This window comes from Leptinotarsa decemlineata, unplaced genomic scaffold (genome assembly GCF_025532065.1).
Source record: "Leptinotarsa decemlineata unplaced genomic scaffold, Ldec_3_MD MMD2_tig00000199_RagTag_RagTag, whole genome shotgun sequence".
NCBI lineage: Eukaryota > Metazoa > Arthropoda > Insecta > Coleoptera > Chrysomelidae > Leptinotarsa > Leptinotarsa decemlineata.
Genome location: NW_027412544.1, coordinates 10,756,653 through 10,776,696, shown reverse-complemented (window position 1 = coordinate 10,776,696; position 20,044 = coordinate 10,756,653). Strand labels below are relative to the sequence as shown.

Here is a 20,044-nt window from a genome sequence, read left to right as displayed (position 1 = left end):
TGTCTGTTTACTCTCATTCCATTTATTCATCTAACTTTTTTTATTATTCAAAAATAAACTTCTGAGAAAATTATTCAGGGAATTAAAGTTGAAAGTGAAATTTAAATCATCTTTTAATATAAATGTGGATAAAAAACAAACACTTCTATTCATATAAGTATAACAAGAAAAATAACAAAAAAAAAACTATATTGTCAGCCGAGGTTATGTTTCTTCAAAAACGATTTTATAGATTTCGTTAAAGTTAGATACAAAGTGAACTTCTAATCCTTCGGTGATGAACTTGGGCAAGTCATTGAAGTCTTTTTTATTTTCATCTGGGAGAATGATACATTTGATGCCAGATCGTTTTGCCTGAAAAAATAAGAATTTATTTTAAAATCAATGAGAATTTTAAAATCGATGAGTAGCCTATAACATAACTACTGTGTATAATGGAAAATATAAAATTTGGAAAAGTTGCTTGGTATTCATAATACAACTTGAAGAGAATATATTATGTATGTATAATCATGAATTCTTCTGAAAACCGAAAAAAAGATATGATATCGATATATATATATATATATATATATATATATATATATATATATATATATATATATATATATATATATATATATATACACACAACTTAGTTGGCCGTTATTCAGCAAGATGCCTATTTCGCTTTTTGTGAGTCACACCTGCATTATGGAATTTGCTCCTGGGAAGCAAGTTCACAACAAACATCAATAAATTCGTTTCATATTGAAGTGGATTGAATAATTTCTTCAACAAGAACAGAGTCCTATAAGTCTTTTCAATATTTTGGCTTTTTTAGATCAACTTATTTCCCTTAAAAATATTACATATTATAAATTGATGACTATAACTGTAAATATATTCAATATTCTTTTATTTTTATATTTTACAGTTATACTATTTTGAAAAATGTAAATGAAAGTTTGAGAAACATAGAAAAAAGAGGCTGTACTACTGACTCCCAAAGTGTGATATAAAAATTACTGCAGAACCTTGAAAGTTGAGAAACTTGAATTTTTATAAAAAAATCTTAAATTTGTTTGGAAACGAAAAACTTTATTGGTAAAATAAATCAATTTGCCAAGCTGTAATTGAGTGAATTGACCTGCTTCCACATATTTTCAGTTAAATAATTTTTGGATGAAGTAATATCCAAACATGAAGAAACCGATTTCATTCTACTTTTGATATATGAAAAATATAAGGAGTATTACACGAACCGAGAATATTAAACAAAATTCAGTTTTTGGTGGACCTTACTGGGAAATCTTACCTTCAACAATCTGAAAAAAATAAGTTTTCTAATGAAATTTTCATTTTTTTCAGATAATGGGAGGAGAGAATTACCTAGAAAAGTCGATGAAAAACTATGAATTAGGAACTCCTTTTATGAAAATTTATATTCTTCAAGGTTTGACTTTATATACATTCTACAAAAGTGTATAAAATGCTTACCGCAATTGTTTTTTCTTTAATACCTCCAACTGGTAAAACTTTTCCCATTAAAGATATCTCTCCGGTCATAGCAACATCTTGTCTTATTGATTGTCCTTTAGCCAAAGACAGTAACGCTGTTACGATTGTACATCCTGCACTAGGGCCATCCTTAGGGGTTGCTCCCTCAGGCACATGTAAATGCAAATGACTGCAAAAAATTAGTGATATTATCAATTCGTGTGTCTCAGTAATTGAATAAAGGTCGTAAATAACTGTAAGAGGTATGTTCAGAACATAACAGGAATTTTTGGTTTCTCAACAAAATATTTATTTATTCTTCTACACCTCACTTGTAGGAAGGAAGTAACTCTATACATCCATGTATAGGAAATGAATATCTTGAAGTTGTTACCAAGATGAAATATCTAGATTTCATGATTGATATAACACTGACACTTAATATTCATGTTATTGCAGCATATCAAGATACATTTTAATATATGCGCATGAGTGCATGTGTATCTATACTTATTAGTTTAATTAATTCATTTATTTTTTTGTGACATCCATATACTTCTCATTTTTAATTATTCAACTTCCATAAATCATTGATTTTATCATTTTCACTTTTTAAAATAACCATATACTATTATTAATTTTTTAATTTATTATCACCTACTTTTTACTTACTCTCACATATGTATTATATTATCATTGAACGTTTGTACATAAGGAGAACATAAATAAATACTACTACTGCTACTAAAAGATCTGAGTGGCTGACAATGACTAATAGCTTTGCGAGATCAACTAAGATGCATATTGCAGATTTTTTGCAGTCCATAGCAGTATATTTTCGAGGTCAAGTCCGCAATTGCATCCTGAGATGATCTCCCTCCCATGAATCCAAGTTGATAAAGTGAAATGAGTTGATTTTTTTGTATTCTAACATTCTAGTTTCAATCAACTTTTCCAGAATTTTACTTAATATTGGGAGTAATGATATCGATCTATAGTTTGACATTGCCAGCCCATCACCCGATTAAAAAATGAGCTTAATAACTGCATTTTTACAAAACTTTGGAAATGCACGTGTTTCTGATACTTTCTTGGCAATGTAGGTTATGGGTTTCGCCAAATGTTCACAACAATTTTCTTTTGTGTCCATTAAGATAAGAAACTTTTTGTGCACTGAAGGCTGATGTTGGAGCATCCAAATGGAAAACACCACCGTTGATAATAAAGGTATCCGAGAGAAAATGTAAGATGGTTACTTTAAGAAACATTCTGGGAATCATGAACAAAGGCAATCTTCAAACAAGAAAACAAAATTATTTTTATAAAACAAATTGAAGAAACTGCATAACACGGGGAAAGTTCAAATTTGGACTGTTTCAGAGAACTCAAACAAATGTTCACAAGATATTTTGTATTCAAAAGAGATGAATCCAAAAATAAAATTTTTAAAATATGTAATTGTGTGTTTTCGTTTGAAACAAAATTATCGGGCAATTTATGTCAACTTCGAGTACTTACTTTGTGAATAAAAATTTATTAGCTGGATCCTTTTCATGGAGGAAATTTCTAGCTACAGTAAGGGCTATTTTTGCAGATTCTTTCATTACATCTCCAAGATGACCAGTGAGTTCCAAGCTGCCATCAGTCTCTTTTTCTGTGGGTAAACGGCGGGTAGTAGTTTCAATGTATAAAGTTGAACCACCTAAAAAATCACTTCATTCTAATATACTTCTCTTCACCACCATTTTTGCAAATATAGATATCACAGATGAAGCGAAATAGAATAAATAATATTTCATTACAAAAATGTTCTGAAGTAGAGATAACTATAAATATGACTCATTAAAATTATTGATTATCATAGTATTCCTGCTGAATATAATGTATTTTCAAGGAATAAAGTTATAATAAATATAGCAAAAAGATAGTGAATTATCTTACCCATTGCAGTCCAAGCCAATCCCATAACTACACCAGGTGGAGTGACAGGATACATCCTATCATGGGTGAATACTGGTTTCCCAACGAAAAGCTGTAAATTCTTTCCATCTACTTGCACAAAGGATGATTCTTCTTTGACCACCTTATATGCCACCTTTCTCACCACCTAGACATATAATTGATAATAGTTTTGCAACAAGGGTTGTTAAGTAGCCTTACTTTTTCTATATGTTTCTGCAAATTTCTGACACCACTTTCCCTGCAATAACTTTTGATTAAAATGTTCAAAGCTTCGTCTTCTACTTTTATTGTATCATCTTTCAAACCGCTATCTTTCATAGCCTGTGGAAGTAGATACTGTTTGGCAATAGCTAATTTTTCTTCTGCAACGTAGCCAGACATATCAATCATTTCCATACGGTCTCGAAGAGGTTCTGGAATAGTATCGACTACATTTGCTGTACAGATAAATAGGACTTTGGACAAGTCCACTGGAACGTCAAGGTAATGATCAAGAAAATTGGAATTTTGTTCTGGATCAAGCAGTTCAAGAAGGGCAGAACTGGGATCGCCTGAGTAACCCCTACAGAAGATATATGGTTTGATATCTGAAGCAATATTAAGGGTGTAAACTTACTTTCCTATTTTATCCACCTCATCTATAAGTACCAAAGGGTTTTCTGTCCTAGTTTTTTTTAGGCACTGAATAACTTTTCCAGGCATTGCACCTACGTAAGTCCTTCGGTGCCCTTTTATCTCCGCTACATCTGTCATTCCTCCTACTGAGAATCTAAAGTATTCCCTATTTAGAGCTCTTGCAATGGACCGTGCTGTAAAATAAATAATTGTTGCTGTTTTGCAGATCCGATATCATAATTTGAAATCCTTTTCACAAAAGAATCAAATTTTCTGGTTCTCAAAATCTGAAAAACTGTTGAATTTGTTGAAGAATAATGTATAATTCAATAATTTCTTTCCTGACAGCTCTCCTTCAAACATGCCTAGAGTAAGGGAAAAATAAAGTAGTAAAAACTAGAGGTTCAGACTATAAAAGTGAGTTGGACAAATCAAAACAAATTAAGGATTTATTAAATTGTAAAGTAGTAAGCCTCAAGTTTGTTCTTAAAAAGGTATGTCTTGCAAAGTAAATGGTAGGAATATATTTTAGGATTACCAAAATTTAGAGAAGTGGAAAATGGTTAGTGCTGAGAAAATTGAACAAACTAACTGAATGCAATAAGAAAACATACCAATACTGGTTTTTCCTACACCAGGAGGGCCATGAAAACATAATATTTTTCCTTGTGTACTGCCTTTCAGCTGACTAACTGCAATAAATTCTAAGATACGACGTTTGATATCTTCCATTCCATAATGGTCCTGGTCTAAAATTTCAGATGCTCTTTGCAAATTGAGATTTTCCTCACTTTGAACACCCCATGGAAGTGAAGTCAACCAATCTAAGTAATTTCTTGTAACGCTAAAAGAATGAGGACATTGGTGAATAACCGAGTTTCTTATCTTTTTATGAATTTAATGGAAGAGAAAACATCAGTTTGAGAAAGAAGACAAGTATCTCTGCATGTATATGAAAAAATGCAACTTCAATCGATATAAACAAAAACATTTGACCACTGCTTGGTTTTGCAAACGAAGTGTCTTTCGAAAATCGATTTTGTCTACAGTATAGCTAAGGTTAGGCCCAAAGTGAGTGGGCTTCTTAACGAAGCTGTGTCTACAGTATTATTGAGTGTTTCATTAAGAGATGCATATACATTATAGGTAGATAAAAGACACCCAAGGGTTTTAAAAAGGTTTAATGAATCTCAGATTATTGATAACCAAGACACGGTATATCTATTGAAAACACTTCACCACACCTGAACCAAAAATAGTGTCTCTTGAAGCGTGTTTCGCAAACCAAGTTAGCATCAACAGGGCGTGTAAAGACACGCCCGAAGAAGCCATTGTATGGCGAAACACGTGTTGCGGTTTTGTAAAATCATTCAGTGAAAAATCTCACAATAACTTGTTTTTTGAATACGTTAGAAATGCTTGAGAGTGGTACATTACAACAGGTGTTTAGATACCTTCAAAAGCTTAGAAATCAAAAAATGTAGAATGGAGTTTATGAACAGGTAGTAATTAACATTGGAAACATTAAGAAAGTAGCGCAATAAGTAATACTAGGAATTAACGTAAAGTCGTTCATTACATTACATAAGGTGATGGTTCATCCAGTTGTATGACAAAAAACATTAACTCAGATGGAAGATTTAGATTTAGTCATCTGGTGTTCTCATGTAATGCCAGATTTTGCCTATGTAAGCAAGGTACACTACCTGGAAAAATTTAGAGTGTGCTTCGTGAGATATGACAATTAAAAGAATTGAGTAAAATTGATAAATCTTGGTTATGAAGAATCTGAGACCAATTAATTATAGGCTATTCAGAACTGTATGGATGTCCCTTATCGATCTCTTTTTCATATTTTTCGAGTTGTTCTTTATCCATTTGGTATCTATTCATGACAGTGACGGCTCGTGCATTGGCTAAATGCAAACAAAAATTGTGTATTGCCAAAAATTATACGTATAAAACTGACCATTAAAAAAACAAAAACAAGGAAAAAGGGTTGTCTTTGAGTTATTTAATATTAATGAAGTCTTCTCAGTCAATAAATAATACTTCTCTCTTCTAATATAACAGTTCCGTTAAAAATCGCTACAAATATTTTATAAGCACAAGTACTTAATTATGCTTAGAAAAACAGGTCTAAAAGTGAATTTTATTGTCCAGCAAGAACCAACCTGGAGGTGAGAGTCGTGTCTTGCCAGGAAAGGAAAGGAAGGATGGGGTAAAGGAAAGTTTCATCTGGTTTGTTTAAGTGAATTCACAAGGCACCCGCAAACTACTTTTAATCGGCGGTCATTCAGGTTCAATATAGTCTGCGAGGGTCCCGCATTTTGCAAGGTGAATTGAAAGCTGTATTTTGTAATTTTGGATATGAAGGAAAATAATAAAAAAGAAATTAAATATAAACATAACATTAGTTCTTAACCAAGACGATATATCTGTTGCTATATTTTGTTTGTTAAACAATTTTAATTTACAAGACGAAAATATATGCTCCTTATGTCTTTCTGTAGAATGAGGTAAATTTTTTAAATCGGAGTATCCTATTTTAGACCACGTTTGGTTCGGTTTGTACGGAAAATAAAATACAGGGCCAACAAAACAGTTTTTCTTGTTTAATGGAGCCGATTAACCAATCGCATTTATCGTACCAACTAATATTAAATTCTCGATTTTGTCGATTATCTGACGCTTTAATTGAAATCAAATTTGGTTGAGGCCTTCCCAGAGTTTTAATAATGTAAAATTTATTATCATAAGATAAAGACTTAAATTATTTGTCAGCAACTAATCGACTATATCGTCAGATTTTTTAATTTCGTCCAACTTATTCACAATAAATGGAAAAAAAAACTTACCGAAAAGTGAAAACCTGAAAACACCTTGAAATTGGAAGGAAACACTTTAAAAACACATTAAAAATATTACCAAAAAGCATTGCTATAATACAATACTGCCTGTTTTATACACAAATAACAAATATTATCAAGAAACACTAAAACGATTTACCGAAATATTTTTCAGTCCCGGTCCGTCACGTCATCCCGATCGAATAATTAAATAAAAAACAAACGCAGTCGTACACTAACGGAAACCAACTGGAGGCTAGCCTCCTCTAACGGTATAATTTCTGCAACTAAAATTAGAAATCGGGACATATGTCGTTGGTTGAATCGGTCTCGCGAAGCTTGTGTTTTTTAAAACGGTCGGAGGCTTGGCTCCCTTGCAACGTATGGCATTCATTATTTCGGGTTGATGGTTTATTCGTTATTTGTTCATGGGCGGTGCGTTTGAGGTTTGTTGATGCAGGATACAGTGTGGTTCGTACTACATAGTGAGTGATAGTGTATTTATATTAAAAATTAAATTAATGATTAGAGTAATGATATCCAAGCATTTTTAGGAAAAAATAATCACAATTATTTGTCAATATCTTTTAAATTATTGCGATGAATAGCTTCAAATTGTATGGGGAGGCTTAGCTTCCCTTGCCTCCTCTGACGAGCCGCCGCTAATTCATGACCTCTACATTTTCGTGTTTCAATTTCATTGAATCATCTTTGATTTCTTGTCAGCTCTAGTTATAGTTGGCCTTCTCAGCTTCCAGTTCTTTTTCCAAATTTCTTTTCAATGCTTCAATTTCAGTTGTGGTCATTAATGCCAATAATTTTATTTCTTAATAAAGATAACTCCCTTATTAGTTATGCTATTTCCCTCGTCTGCTCAATTATTTTCTTTTTTTTCATCAGTTATTAACCCTTTATATTATATTTGATTTTCTTCATATAATTGTTAAGCTTCAAAAATTTGTCTTTGAAATGACTTCATTTTCACTTTTTAACTTTCTGAGTTCTTCTGAGAAATTATGAACTTTTTTGTTTTCATTATATTCCATAGATTCGACATTTTTTCGAGCAGTATATCATATGCCAGATCAATTTTATATTGACATTTTTCCTCTCTAAACAATTGGAGACGAAATTGTGACAGACTACACAACAAACTTTCAAATGCTCTTTCTTGTAGCATTTAAATTTGTTATATATTGTTGCACCAGAGTTATAAATTCCTAATAAGCTCTCTTACTATAATATCAAGAGCGATTCATTTATAGTATTTTAACCTTTTAGCTGATAACTATTAACGGTGGTTTTTATTTTATTTTTTCATGCACGAATCGGCTCCTCCTTAAGAATTGAATTCAATAATCATTTCCTCAATTTCTCCTGTTCTTTTCGTTTATGTAATAAAATTTATGAATTTCTATTTAGAAAGTAACCTTGACCTTCAAATAATTTGCAAAGTTATGATTTTTTAGGACTTTACATTTTCGAGTAATTGAGCAGTACCCCGACTTTTGGATCACCCTGTACGTACATATAAAAAACTTTCACTGTCCAAACAGGCACTAGACCCAAATATAGGACACACTATACTTTTTTGGGATGGAAGTATTGAATACAGGACATATATACATATCGAAATAGTAACATATTTAAAAGAAAAAAAAGGAAAAAATCAAATTTCAAGTAAGTACAAACTTGTTTGAGTGATTTGTAAATCTGGATCAATAAATTCTATTTCAGTTTACTTACTTGAATTCCGAACTGTGACTTTCTAAGAAACTCAACTTATTTAATTCCTCATCTATAACAGCTGATACGGCTTGAGGTAAGACTTTGTCTTTTATTCTCTCCTTGAATTTGTCACCAATTGCATCTTTGTCTTCTTTTTCAAGGCCCAATTCTTTTTTGATTACCTACAAATTGAAAAGGAAAGATTTTTATTCTTCTTTCGCAAAATTATTACATTTTGTCAAAATGAGTACTTGATTGACAAAGAAATTAATTTCTAGTTCTAAGAGAAACCTAAATAACCCTGATAACTCATTGACAAGAGTACCTTCAGTTGTTCTTGCAATATATATTTTCTATGGTGTTGTTTGACCTTTTCTTCTACTTCTCTTCCGATTTTTTGCTGAAGTTTTGAGAGTTCATATTCTTTTTTTAAAAGTGATAAAGATAGCATCAGCCTTTTTGGAATCTAGAAAATAGATAGATATTTGAATATGTATTTGAAATATCAAAAACTTTCTAAGTGAAACTCACGTCCATCTCTTCTAAGACCTCTTGAAGTTCTTTACTTTCTGCTGCTGTTAGGGCCGCACCTAAATCACTTAGATATACAGGATTATCTACAACCCTTTGTCCTTGATGCATCATCTGCTGCAAACTATCTCTGTACAAAGGATTTAGACTGATAATGTCTCGAATAGTTTTGATGACTTCTTGAGTGAGAGCTTTAACTTCCTCAGTTTGTCGAAATTTATTATGGACAACATTTTCAACCTCTGCCATCAGCAAACTTTCTTTCAGTGGAGATTTTGCCTTGGTTTCATCAGTTGCAGACTTTAATTCTTTGGATTCTTCTAATGGGCGTGTTTCCAAAACTGATTTCTTTATTCTATTATTTCTCAATTTACGTTTACGCTTTTCCGATTCTGATTCCTCTGGAAATATGTGCATTGTTGTTTTGAATAAGGGAAACGTAATTTTCATCGCTACAGTAAAATTAGACCAATAACAAATATTGTCTAAACATATGTTTGGTCAAATGTGTTAACTTGAAGTTCTCCATCATATTTAAGATTAAAAACTCGATAGAGAAGACACAAACTACTTGGTTATTCTTTTTTAATCATCCTTTTCTCTTATACTATAAAAGTTATGTAATTCTCAAATAAATAATGCATGTCTATGCATTCAGAAATGTCAGAAGGACGGATGTAATCATTAGATTAACAGCTAGTCACTTCAAGTTCAATAACAAGTATTTGATTCGGTTCATCAACAGAAGGACCCCAAGTAAACTATCAAGTTTCTAATCATTTCTGGAAAATTTAGTGGCAATCAGAAGAATCAATGAATTGACAATTTGATTTTCTTTCATTGATTGTGGCAAATTTTTCAAGTTAGAGCAATTCAGTAGAGATAAGATCGAGAAAATGAATTGTTCCAATGAATAATTGTAGTCTGTATGGTTGTGTTATTGAAAAGTGGTTGATTAAAAAAACTATAGGCATAACAATATTCACACTGAAAAGCCACAATACCATTAGCGCGAAAATGTTGGGTAGTATTTTTATCGATTTCATTACCAATTCAGCAGAACAATATTTTTTCTCGGTATAAGAAATCTAATACTGACACTGATAAAATAGCTACTCAAATTCCAAAACATAAGTCTATTGGTAACAATAGTTAATCAATATAACCTCAAGAAAACCTAAGCAACTAGGTTGAGTTCATTTCTTCACTGTCAAAATCATTATCAAGTACTTATCCTTGTGTACCTAGTGAGAAGAATGAAGTACTGATTTTATTTATTTATAAACATATAATTGGCCAGTAATCAGAATAGATCTGGTGTTATGGCCTACAAAGTATTCTTTGATTAATATAATCTTGTTAGTGGAGTAATTTCGAGACCCTATCGTTTCGTTTTTTTTTTTGGCGTAGAACCAGATCAGACATGGCAGGTTCTGTTAAGCATGTCATAAGGAATACGAAATCGTATTTTACGACATTTTTTAGTGGTCTAGAACTTTTTTACAGAAAAAAACTGAAAAAAAAATGATTTCAGATAAAATCTGTTATTTTCTGTTTCCACCGTCATATCTTCAGAACTAATGAAGCTATCGGGGTGATTTTTTTTGTCGATTGAAGTAAATACAATAGCGCTTCCAACAGTACCGATGGACTCTACAAAATTTTTTTCGTTCATTTTATAAAAATCATAAAATCATGGAGTTCAAAATATATGTATCATTTTTTGCACCAATCGATAAACTTTTTTATTTGAGGAAATTTTTATATACATATAGCGAACCAAATGAAGCACACATATGGTAGAAGTTTTTGAATTGATTAGTTTTCCCCCAATATGTATAGTTTGGCAACAGTGATTTTTTTAATAGCGCGCTCTCTCGCGCGCTCCATATACACATCGGCACGCGCCAAAGGAGACATGTAAGACGAGGCTGAATTAGTTCGAAATTTGCGGCATATTTAGTAGGTAGTCAGATTTTGAAATGATTTTTGTATTATTTTAGAAGCGATGTCCGGAAGCAAATTCACTCAAAGAATGGAAGGAAATTCATTACAGAAAATAAACGAAAGCAATGTACTAGTCATGATTAACACTATTGAGCGTGATTGGTGCAACCCATTCAACGTTAACGATGTTCCTTCATCTTTAATAAACATTTGTACGGGAAAGGAGGTGAATTCTGATATCGAACTGAGCCTAAGCAACTTCATTGATAAAGCTGAGAATAATAAAGAAGTATTTTTGAATGAGATCGATCACATACATTTCTGGAAACCTAGGTCAAGGAATAAAATTTTGACATTCAGAGAGGAAATGTTAAGGAGAAGATTGAAAAAGGAAAAGTGATCATTGGTTCGGAATTAATGTTTCGAAGAATATTGTGTGCAGCACAGGTCAATGAAATTGATATGAATACGATACTATCACACGAGCTGACAATAGTACCAACATCCTTATTTCATGACGATGGTTCCATGAGGAAGACAACTAAATCTGATTTAGTCAAAAAAATTGAAGACGAGTCTAAAGCAATCGTTGACTGTCCAATTGTACAATCGCTGCTGATAGATGGAATGGTAACCATTCAAGAACTCAATGAAAAGAAATTTGTAACTTTCAACGATTCAGGTAGAATTTTCTTAAAAGCTGTAATTAATGCAGGATGCAGATGTCAAGCACTTCGAACAACGGTAGTTTTTGACACCTACAATGAAAAATCTATGAAAACGGGTGAACGTTTGAGACGCGGAGATTCTAATGTTCCACATTTCAACGTAATTGGTAGTCGAAAAATACAAAAATATCGAAATTTTTTGAAATCTTATAAAAACAAACAATCTCTTTTGATTTTTTTGACGGAATATATGACACAAAATGCTGCTGAGTACTTGAATGAAAATGAAATATTAGTGATAGCTGGCGGATTTAAAATATCGGAAAAAGTTGTTTCATTATATAAGTATCATTCAGAAATAACCAAAACTCTATTCAGCAAACATGAAGAGGCAGATACCAGAATAATTTTACATGCATTATATGAAACTAAATTCAGTGAACAATTATTGGTGAAATCAGTTGATACAGATGTACTCATTTTACTAATTCACTTTTTTTGTTCTGACTCTGAATTGAAAGAGACTAATTTATTTATGCAACTTGGACATGATAATAACAAATGATATTTGTCAATTGAAAAAATAGTACAAAGTTTAGGATCTACAATTTGTTCTTGTCTCTTGGCACAAGAAATTATCACAACTACCTTTGTTGTCTCATGACGAAGCTTTAAAAATCGTTACAATCGTTGCAATTGGTCATTTGAATTACAGGTGTATGTATCAACTTAGAATATGGTACAGCAGCAACACTGAAACACCATTCATGGATACTGATGGTTCAGGATGGACTTTAACTGATGACATTTTGATCCCAATATTTTCAAGCGATAAACCAATTCCTGATTTTGTGAGACAGTCCCAGAGTATTTATTGTTCAGATAAAAATTGTGATACCGAAAATGTGGTTGTTTCAAAAAAGGCCTTAAATGTTGTGACGAGTGTAAATGTCGTTTTTGTAGCAATATCATTAAAGATTTTGAGGAGAATAGTGGAGATGATAATGAATTCGAACACTTTTGATGTAGATTACCAATACTTATATTTGTTAACAGAGAAATAAAAACTGTTCTGTACATATATATTATGTTTTTGGTCCCAATCAAAATTGTTCAATAACCAAAGTGAAGGATGGTACTTAGTTTGAAACAATGATTGATAAAGAATTACCACTAGCAGTGTACAATAACTTGAAACGAAAACAATGGAAGGTAATAAATAACATCCATCAGAGTCCTACTTCTTATCACATATAAACGGATCAGCTGTAGTCGGCGGCAGGCATTGAAATGGGAAACGAGAGAGTCGGTCGCCCGCGAATGCAATTTTAGCCCGTTTTGAAAAAATCATTGTCTAGATACATGAGTATATAGATGAAAAACTTTTTTTCCAAAAAGTTCCTTTATCCTTTGGCTTCATTTTGTTCGCATATTATATTTACAAATTTTGAAAAATAAAAAAATTTATCGATTGCTATAAATTACATTCACAAGAATATGGAAATTAAATTTTCTATCATTACAACAAACTTAATTGAAATATTCTATAATCATGATGTATATCGTTAGAAGCGCTATTGTATCCTCTTCAATTGAAAGAAAAAATCAGGTTGATTGCACGATTATTTTGAGAGATATAGCGGTGGAGACGGAAAAAAACATGTTTTACGTAAAAATCCATTTTTATGAGTTTTTTTGATATTTAAAAGTTCCCGACCACTAAAAAATGTCGTAAAAAGTGATTTCGTATGCACTACCACCTACTTGAAGAAATGGACTAAGTCTGGTCTGGTTCTACGCCAGTTTTTTTTATCTCACGAACTAAGCGACTTAGCTCTCGAAATTTACTCCACTATGTAGTTATTTTAATACCAAAATAATAATAAAAAACTAAAAGTAGGTATACAAAGACAAAAATTTAACAATATAAAGATGGATTTTAAAATTGAAAACAAAAAACATTAGTATGAAATAAAATAAGAATAAAATAAAATGAAGTTCCACACCTACATGTTGGTGTAACTATTTTCTAAACAGTTATCTGCATGTTCAAATAGAATTTTTTCAAAGCTTTTTTGAATTCAGTCCTAGCAATGTTTGTGAAGTCTACAGGTAGTTTATTGTATTGTTGGATTTCTCTATAGATTGGTGTATCCTGATTTTTCTTTGTTCTCATGTATATTTGTTTCAGTCTTTCAGCATTTCTTGTATTGTGATTATGTGTATCTCCTACTGTTTCCATGGTGGTATTACATAAAATGTATTTATTCAAGATTCCATGTATAAGTTTAACTTGTTCAAGTGTAATGATTTTTTCTATTTTCATAAATCCCATTATTTCATAAACAATGTTTGTTGAAGTTGGTCGATACAAGTTATACAGAGTTTTTATTGATTTGTTTTACGCTCTTCCTAGTTTGTTAATTAATTGGTGTGGTGCATTGCCCCAACATTTAATCAATTCAAACATTCTTGCAAAGATCAAAAAACACCTGAATTTCTGAGTTGAAATAGTTTTTTACTTCTATTATCATTTCATTACTGGTTCTAGAAACATATTCCATGTAAATTAGATATTTTTAAAAATGATTTTTGATTGAAAGTAGTGTATTGGTAGGAGTAGTAATATGCCTAACTCACAATAATCTACTAATGATGCTAACTTGGTTAGCAAAACGCAAGTCTAGATATATTACTTCTTTTCTGGCGTGGGAAAAAAGTTTTCTATTGATTCAAATTCAAAGATTGTGAATTGTAACCTCCTTCTAATCAGATATTTTTCTTGCATAAATGTATCTAGTTGACAGTGGATTGAATCTGCTTTGTTAAGAGGCTGACAGAACTTCAGCTCAGGAAGTTATCAACACAGCCTTCCGAAAAAAGAGGCTGACACCAAAAAAAAAATAGGGAAGTCTTCATCATCTCCTAAAAAGTTGTTGAAACGTGAGTTACTAAGTTGACACATTCAACCAAATAATCTGAATACAAAGAATATAATGTAGTGGCTCTTACCTTTCGGTTCATCCTCAACACTTTCCATAATTTGCCCAGTAATTTTAATACGTCTATGCGCCATCACAACCAATCTCAACCTATCCCCGAGATCCTGCATTTCATGAATTTGTGCAAAGACACCGACATTATACACATCATTAATATTACTAACAACTTCAGCCTCGTTATCTTCTTGTTTTTTCAAAAATATTCCACAATAGGGCTGATTCAATTTGACTTTCCTTCGTATGAGTTCTATTAGATGGGGATTAGTTAATTCGATGAGTTTTATGAATCTGGGAAATACGATATTTTTTGAAATAGCTATTACAGGAACGTGTGGCCATACTTCAGGAACAGCTACAGTAGCGGGTAACTGAGGGTTGAAGGACTCTTCTTCAGGTGATGGATGAGGTTCATCGTCCGAACCCTCTGGGCTTTTACTTGTGAAATACCTTACACTTGTTGCAAACCTGTTATCTAAGGTGTTTTTGGAGAGTAATCCCTGAGGATTTTTACAAGTTAACACATGAATATCTTTTGAGTGTAACATGGAACTATTCATAATCCGGCTATTTCCACGCATTTGGTATCTAGAGATTCTACTAACTAATCGTAACATTTTTGTATATCTAATTGTGTTCATAATTATGCGACAAATGTAATTTAATTTTTATAGAACAAATACAGGTTACAATTTCACTGGAATATGCAGTGACATATGTCTATAGGAATATGACTTTGGAATTTAGGGAATTGGGGAGTGACTAGGCACCCGCATCCCGATTTAATGAATACTTAAATGTAGATATCCTTGAATTCAGCGTCTCGTGACAGCACCATTTTGGAGGGAAAGGAAAACTGCCGAGAGCTGTGATATATTATCTTCGTTTATAGAATATCCATATTATACATTGATATATTGGATGCATCGAGGAGTGAGAGTGCTTTTCAAATTAATTTGATTCCATTCGTAGCATTAATAGATGTTAACCCCTTAGAATAAAAGAAAATAAAATCGGTCAAACGTAAGAAGGACGGATTACTAAATTTACCCAGAAATGTTTCTGCGTTTCAATGAAACATTCTGAATGGATTCATTCAACTTGTTACTAACACTACTTATAAATTTTGACTAATTACTTCAAAAAATATCTTATATGCCTTCCCAACACTCAGCAATTCACTTCCCAAGTCAGCAATTACTTATCATTTTTATTTTAAAATGTTTTTCAATTATAGTACCTAACAGGTAACAATTGATAAAACGGTTAAGGCTTTCGCGGCGGAGGTTTTCAGTGTCACTATTTTTCGGGTTCGAAGGCCGTGGATTTTTGGATCCAATCTAGCCACTCGGTCCAGCTTAACGTCAGGAAGAAATTCCAAAAATCCACGGACTTCAAACCAGAAAAATAGTGACACTGAGGTAACAGTTGTAGGAAAACCTTAAAAGGCCATTTTTTTTATTTCTGACTCTACACTTGAAATAATGTGAATTGTGAATGAGGTCACTAAGAAGTGACGTCATAATGAGATAATTTAACATTCTGGGGTATATGTTGATCATTGCAGATAGTTGAATATGACATCCGTTTCTAAGGAAATACGCTTCCCATGCCTCTAAGACACCCTAAGACACATATGAGTATATTCCTCGGTGTCCAAGTGACAGCAAGTCCAAAAAAATATTGAAAAAAAGAAACATCATCACAGGATAGGCAACATCAGGCACAAGCATTGTTTCTGTTGGAGGATGCAGAGACTGGGACACTGGACTTTTTTTTAGGATGATTCAATGTTCAATCTCTAGTCTAATCTGCAATTGGTTCGGGGGGTATACACACGAAATAGTAAGGCGGTACCTGAGGTAACGAGAAATCCAAGACCGTTCAATGACGCCACGGACTTCTTTAGGCAAATTCTTGAATCGAACATAAAATTTCGGATTTACAACTAATAGATTGTTTATTTATGGAGATCGCTAATTAATCATCTTACATTTTGCATAATTAGTTCCTTAGAGCTTTTATCATTTGTATTTCATGGACTACGTGCAGAATTGAAACAAGGTATGCCATGGATACAAAAAACACCACTACCCCACTTTTGGATTTCAATTAGTGAAATTTACAACCAAGTGCAAAATGGACGTATGATAAATTAAACAGTTAATTTTTACCAATTAAATGGGATATTGAAATGCAAATTGTCCGCTATTACGATCACGTGCAAAATGTTGATACAGAAATATGTGAGAAATACTGAATTTTCAGTTCCCTAAAAGTAATGCGTTATAGAAAAAACACTCTCTGCACATCATATGAATAATTAGTTGTTGCCCGCGGCTCCGCCCGCGTAGAATTTTGTTTGTCACATTAAGTTTCGTGACTAACCATTTTGAACAAATAGTTACCTAACCCAAAACTTCAAGTATCCAACTTCAAAACTGATGAAATTCAGTACAATCTTTTGACCCCTATTTTACCCCTTGGGGGTGGAAATTCCTGATTCCCTTTATTGATGCTTATATACGCTATACAAAGAACCTATCTTATATTTTAAGATTCTAGGTTCACTAGCTTCGGCTGTACGTTAACATAAGAGTGTCAGTCGATCAACAGGTACCCACTCTTACAATATTGAATAGCATCAGGAATAAAAACTGAACGGATTAGAATGAAATACATTGGTAATTCTACCAATCCTACTCCTACTAATATTATAACTACGTAAAGTTTGTGAGGATGGATGAGTGTAATATATGTATTTACGTTTTTTACTTTTTCACGCTTAACGCATAAAAATATAAGTTGGTATATAGATAGATCATGACCTGGAATAACACATAGTGTTGTTTACCACGGTAATGCGGGTAAAACAGCGGTGAAAAGCTAGTATTGAGTAGATACCTATTAATTGACTGACAAACTTATATTAAAACGTACAGCCAAAGCTACTGAATCTAAAATCTTGAAATATGCAGGTAGGTTCTTTGTGGAGCGTAAATGAACATCAAGGAAGGATATCGTGAATTTTCACCCAAGGGGAAAAAATAGGGGTTCAAAGATTGTATTGAATTTCGTCACTTTTGAAGTTGGAAACTGAAGTTTTGGATTGATAGAATAATATTGTAACTATTTGTTCAAAATAGTCTGTCACGAAACTTGATGTGCAAACCAAATTCTACGCAGGTGAAGCCCAGGGCAACGGCTAGTAATTTATATTTTCACTTTAAAAATACAGTAAATAAAAAATAGGCCAACTGCACTAAGTAATGAATAGGTTCGAGAATCGAATTAAGTTACCTATAAAGAAATTTCGCAAAACGAATACAACCGTCAACGACGTCTGCCCTCACGCATCTGCTCGCGTTCTCGGCGATGGCGCCTCATTGCTTACACCATCGTTCAACCCTCGCGCATCATCCCCCGTCATCTTACAGTAATCGCGACGCGTAATGGCTTACTGCGTTTATCCAATCGCAATAACTTTTGAATGATTCGTCCAAATTACTTAGAGTAAAAGACAAAGTTTATCTATATTAAATACTCAAAACGACAATTGTATAAATTTTATAAGAATTCGACAGTTATTCTGAAATGTGCATTGTAAAAAAGTGTCCAATTCAATAGTATTTACGGCTCAGTATTTCGCATACAGTGGCTACCACATAAGAGGTAGATATATGTTATCGCTGACTTTCATTTAGAACTATTCAAAATAAACTTACGGTACATTATCTTCATGTAACTCCAACGGTATAGGCAGCGCAAGCCGAAATAGCTCTCAGAAATCAAGAATTTTGTCGACTTACTTATATTTTTCGTTACTACCAAAATTACACAATACCTTTATAAATTGTAGCCTATTTATGTTATTCTGATGTATAGGTGAGCTGTATTTATGTGAAGTTTCATGTAAATTCGTTCAGTCGTTTAGTCATGAAAGAGCCACATACATACATACATTTATCAATCCTCACAATCTTAAGAGGCCTATGGAGTGGCAGCGCCATATTGAAAATCGCGAAAACACTTTGTGAAGAAATGAGATGTTATATAAAAAATATGTATAGGGGAAAGTTATCGATAATGTAACGAAGAATGTCGTTAACTCATTTTTTTCCATTTATTTTCCCAAACATGTTTTTAACTTTTTATTCCTTTGACGAATTCCAAAATTTTTGAGATAGCGAAATTGTACGATTAAATATAGTCAACTTCTTCACAAAATAAAATATGAAATAATGTTTGACTAATCTATAAAACGTGTTTTCCATATTCAATGAATTTTCACTCATCAAGTGCTGCCATCTAATAAAAACTAAACCCATATTAAAGCAGAGAAGGGTTTGGCAACATCGCTGTTAGCGAAATGCCCGTCGAGTGCAAATAATATCAGTTTGATGTTAGGGTAATTGGTCTCTACCAGTGACGGCTCGTGCATTGTGTATGTGTATATAGTCATAAAGACTATATACACACAGAAAAGCCCGCCGGAGGCGCGAAAGTTTTTTGGGGTACCACACCTATTTAAAGCAAAATACGTAATATTTGCATAAATGCAAACAAAAATTGTGTATTGCCAAAAATTATACGTGTAAAACCGGCCGGTAAAAAAACAAGGAAAAAGGGTTGTCTTCGAGTTATTTAATATAAATGAACTCTTCTCAGTCAATAAATAATACTTTTCTCTTCTAATATAACAGTTTTGTTAAAAATTGCTACAAATATTTTATAAGCACAAGTACTTAATTATGCTTATAAAAACAGCTCAAAAAGTAAATTTTATTGTCCAGCAAGAACCAACGCGGAGGTGAGAGTCGTGTCTTGCCAGGAAAGGAAAGGAAGGATGGGGTAGGAAGGAAGGTTAAATCTGGTTTGTTTAAGTGAATTCACAAAAGGCACCCGCAAACTACTTTTAATCGACAGTCATTCAAGTTCAATATAGTCTGCGAGGGTCCCGCATTTTGAAAGGTGAATTGAAAGGTATATTTTGTAATTTTTGATAGGAAGGAAAAAATAAAAAAAAGAAACTGAAAGTAAACATAACGTTCGTTCTTAACCAAGACGAACAAAAACTCAAAATAACAAATTACAAAATAAAAATAAAAACAAAAACATTAAAATAAAATGCTTTGCTTGAGTTACAAACTGTAATAAATAAAACATAACTCTAATACCTTCTGAAAAATCAATAATACCCGAATATATTCTATGACACATTGGCTCTTGTAGGCCATAGCTAAAATATTTGTAGTATCCTTATGTT

The 20,044-nt window shown here is 32.4% G+C and overlaps 1 protein-coding gene across 2 annotated transcripts; it reads right to left on the bottom strand.

The window, feature by feature from the left end:
• Positions 1-95: 95 nt before the first annotated feature.
• On the bottom strand, positions 96-15,542 carry Lon (lon protease homolog, mitochondrial). Of its 2 annotated transcripts, none has more exons than XM_074172924.1 (11): positions 14,792-15,542; positions 9,165-9,616; positions 8,959-9,099; positions 8,652-8,815; positions 4,671-4,900; positions 4,058-4,250; positions 3,640-4,003; positions 3,421-3,586; positions 2,998-3,181; positions 1,480-1,669; positions 96-354 (listed from the first exon to the last, which is right to left on the bottom strand). In XM_074172924.1, the coding sequence occupies exons 1-11, from the start codon at positions 15,417-15,419 to the stop codon at positions 205-207; spliced, it is 2,862 nt and encodes a 953-aa protein (XP_074029025.1). In that variant the 5' UTR covers positions 15,420-15,542; the 3' UTR covers positions 96-204. The 2 variants fall into 2 exon arrangements, with proteins under 2 accessions (XP_074029025.1, XP_074029026.1); XM_074172925.1 differs by having other exon boundaries at positions 9,165-9,565; positions 14,792-15,541.
• Positions 15,543-20,044: the final 4,502 nt, after the last annotated feature.

Bases quoted from the DNA above. Each gene is read 5' to 3' on its own strand.
- Lon (XM_074172924.1), bottom strand. From the start codon at position 15,419: ATGAACACAATTAGATATACAAAAATGTTACGATTAGTTAGTAGAATC. The intron at 9,100-9,164 runs GTGAGTTTCACT...TCTATTTTCTAG, and splicing joins AGGTCTTAGAAGAGATGGAC to ATTCCAAAAAGGCTGATGCT. The intron at 355-1,479 runs GTAAGCATTTTA...TTATTTTTTCAG, and splicing joins TTAAAGAAAAAACAATTGCG to GCAAAACGATCTGGCATCAA.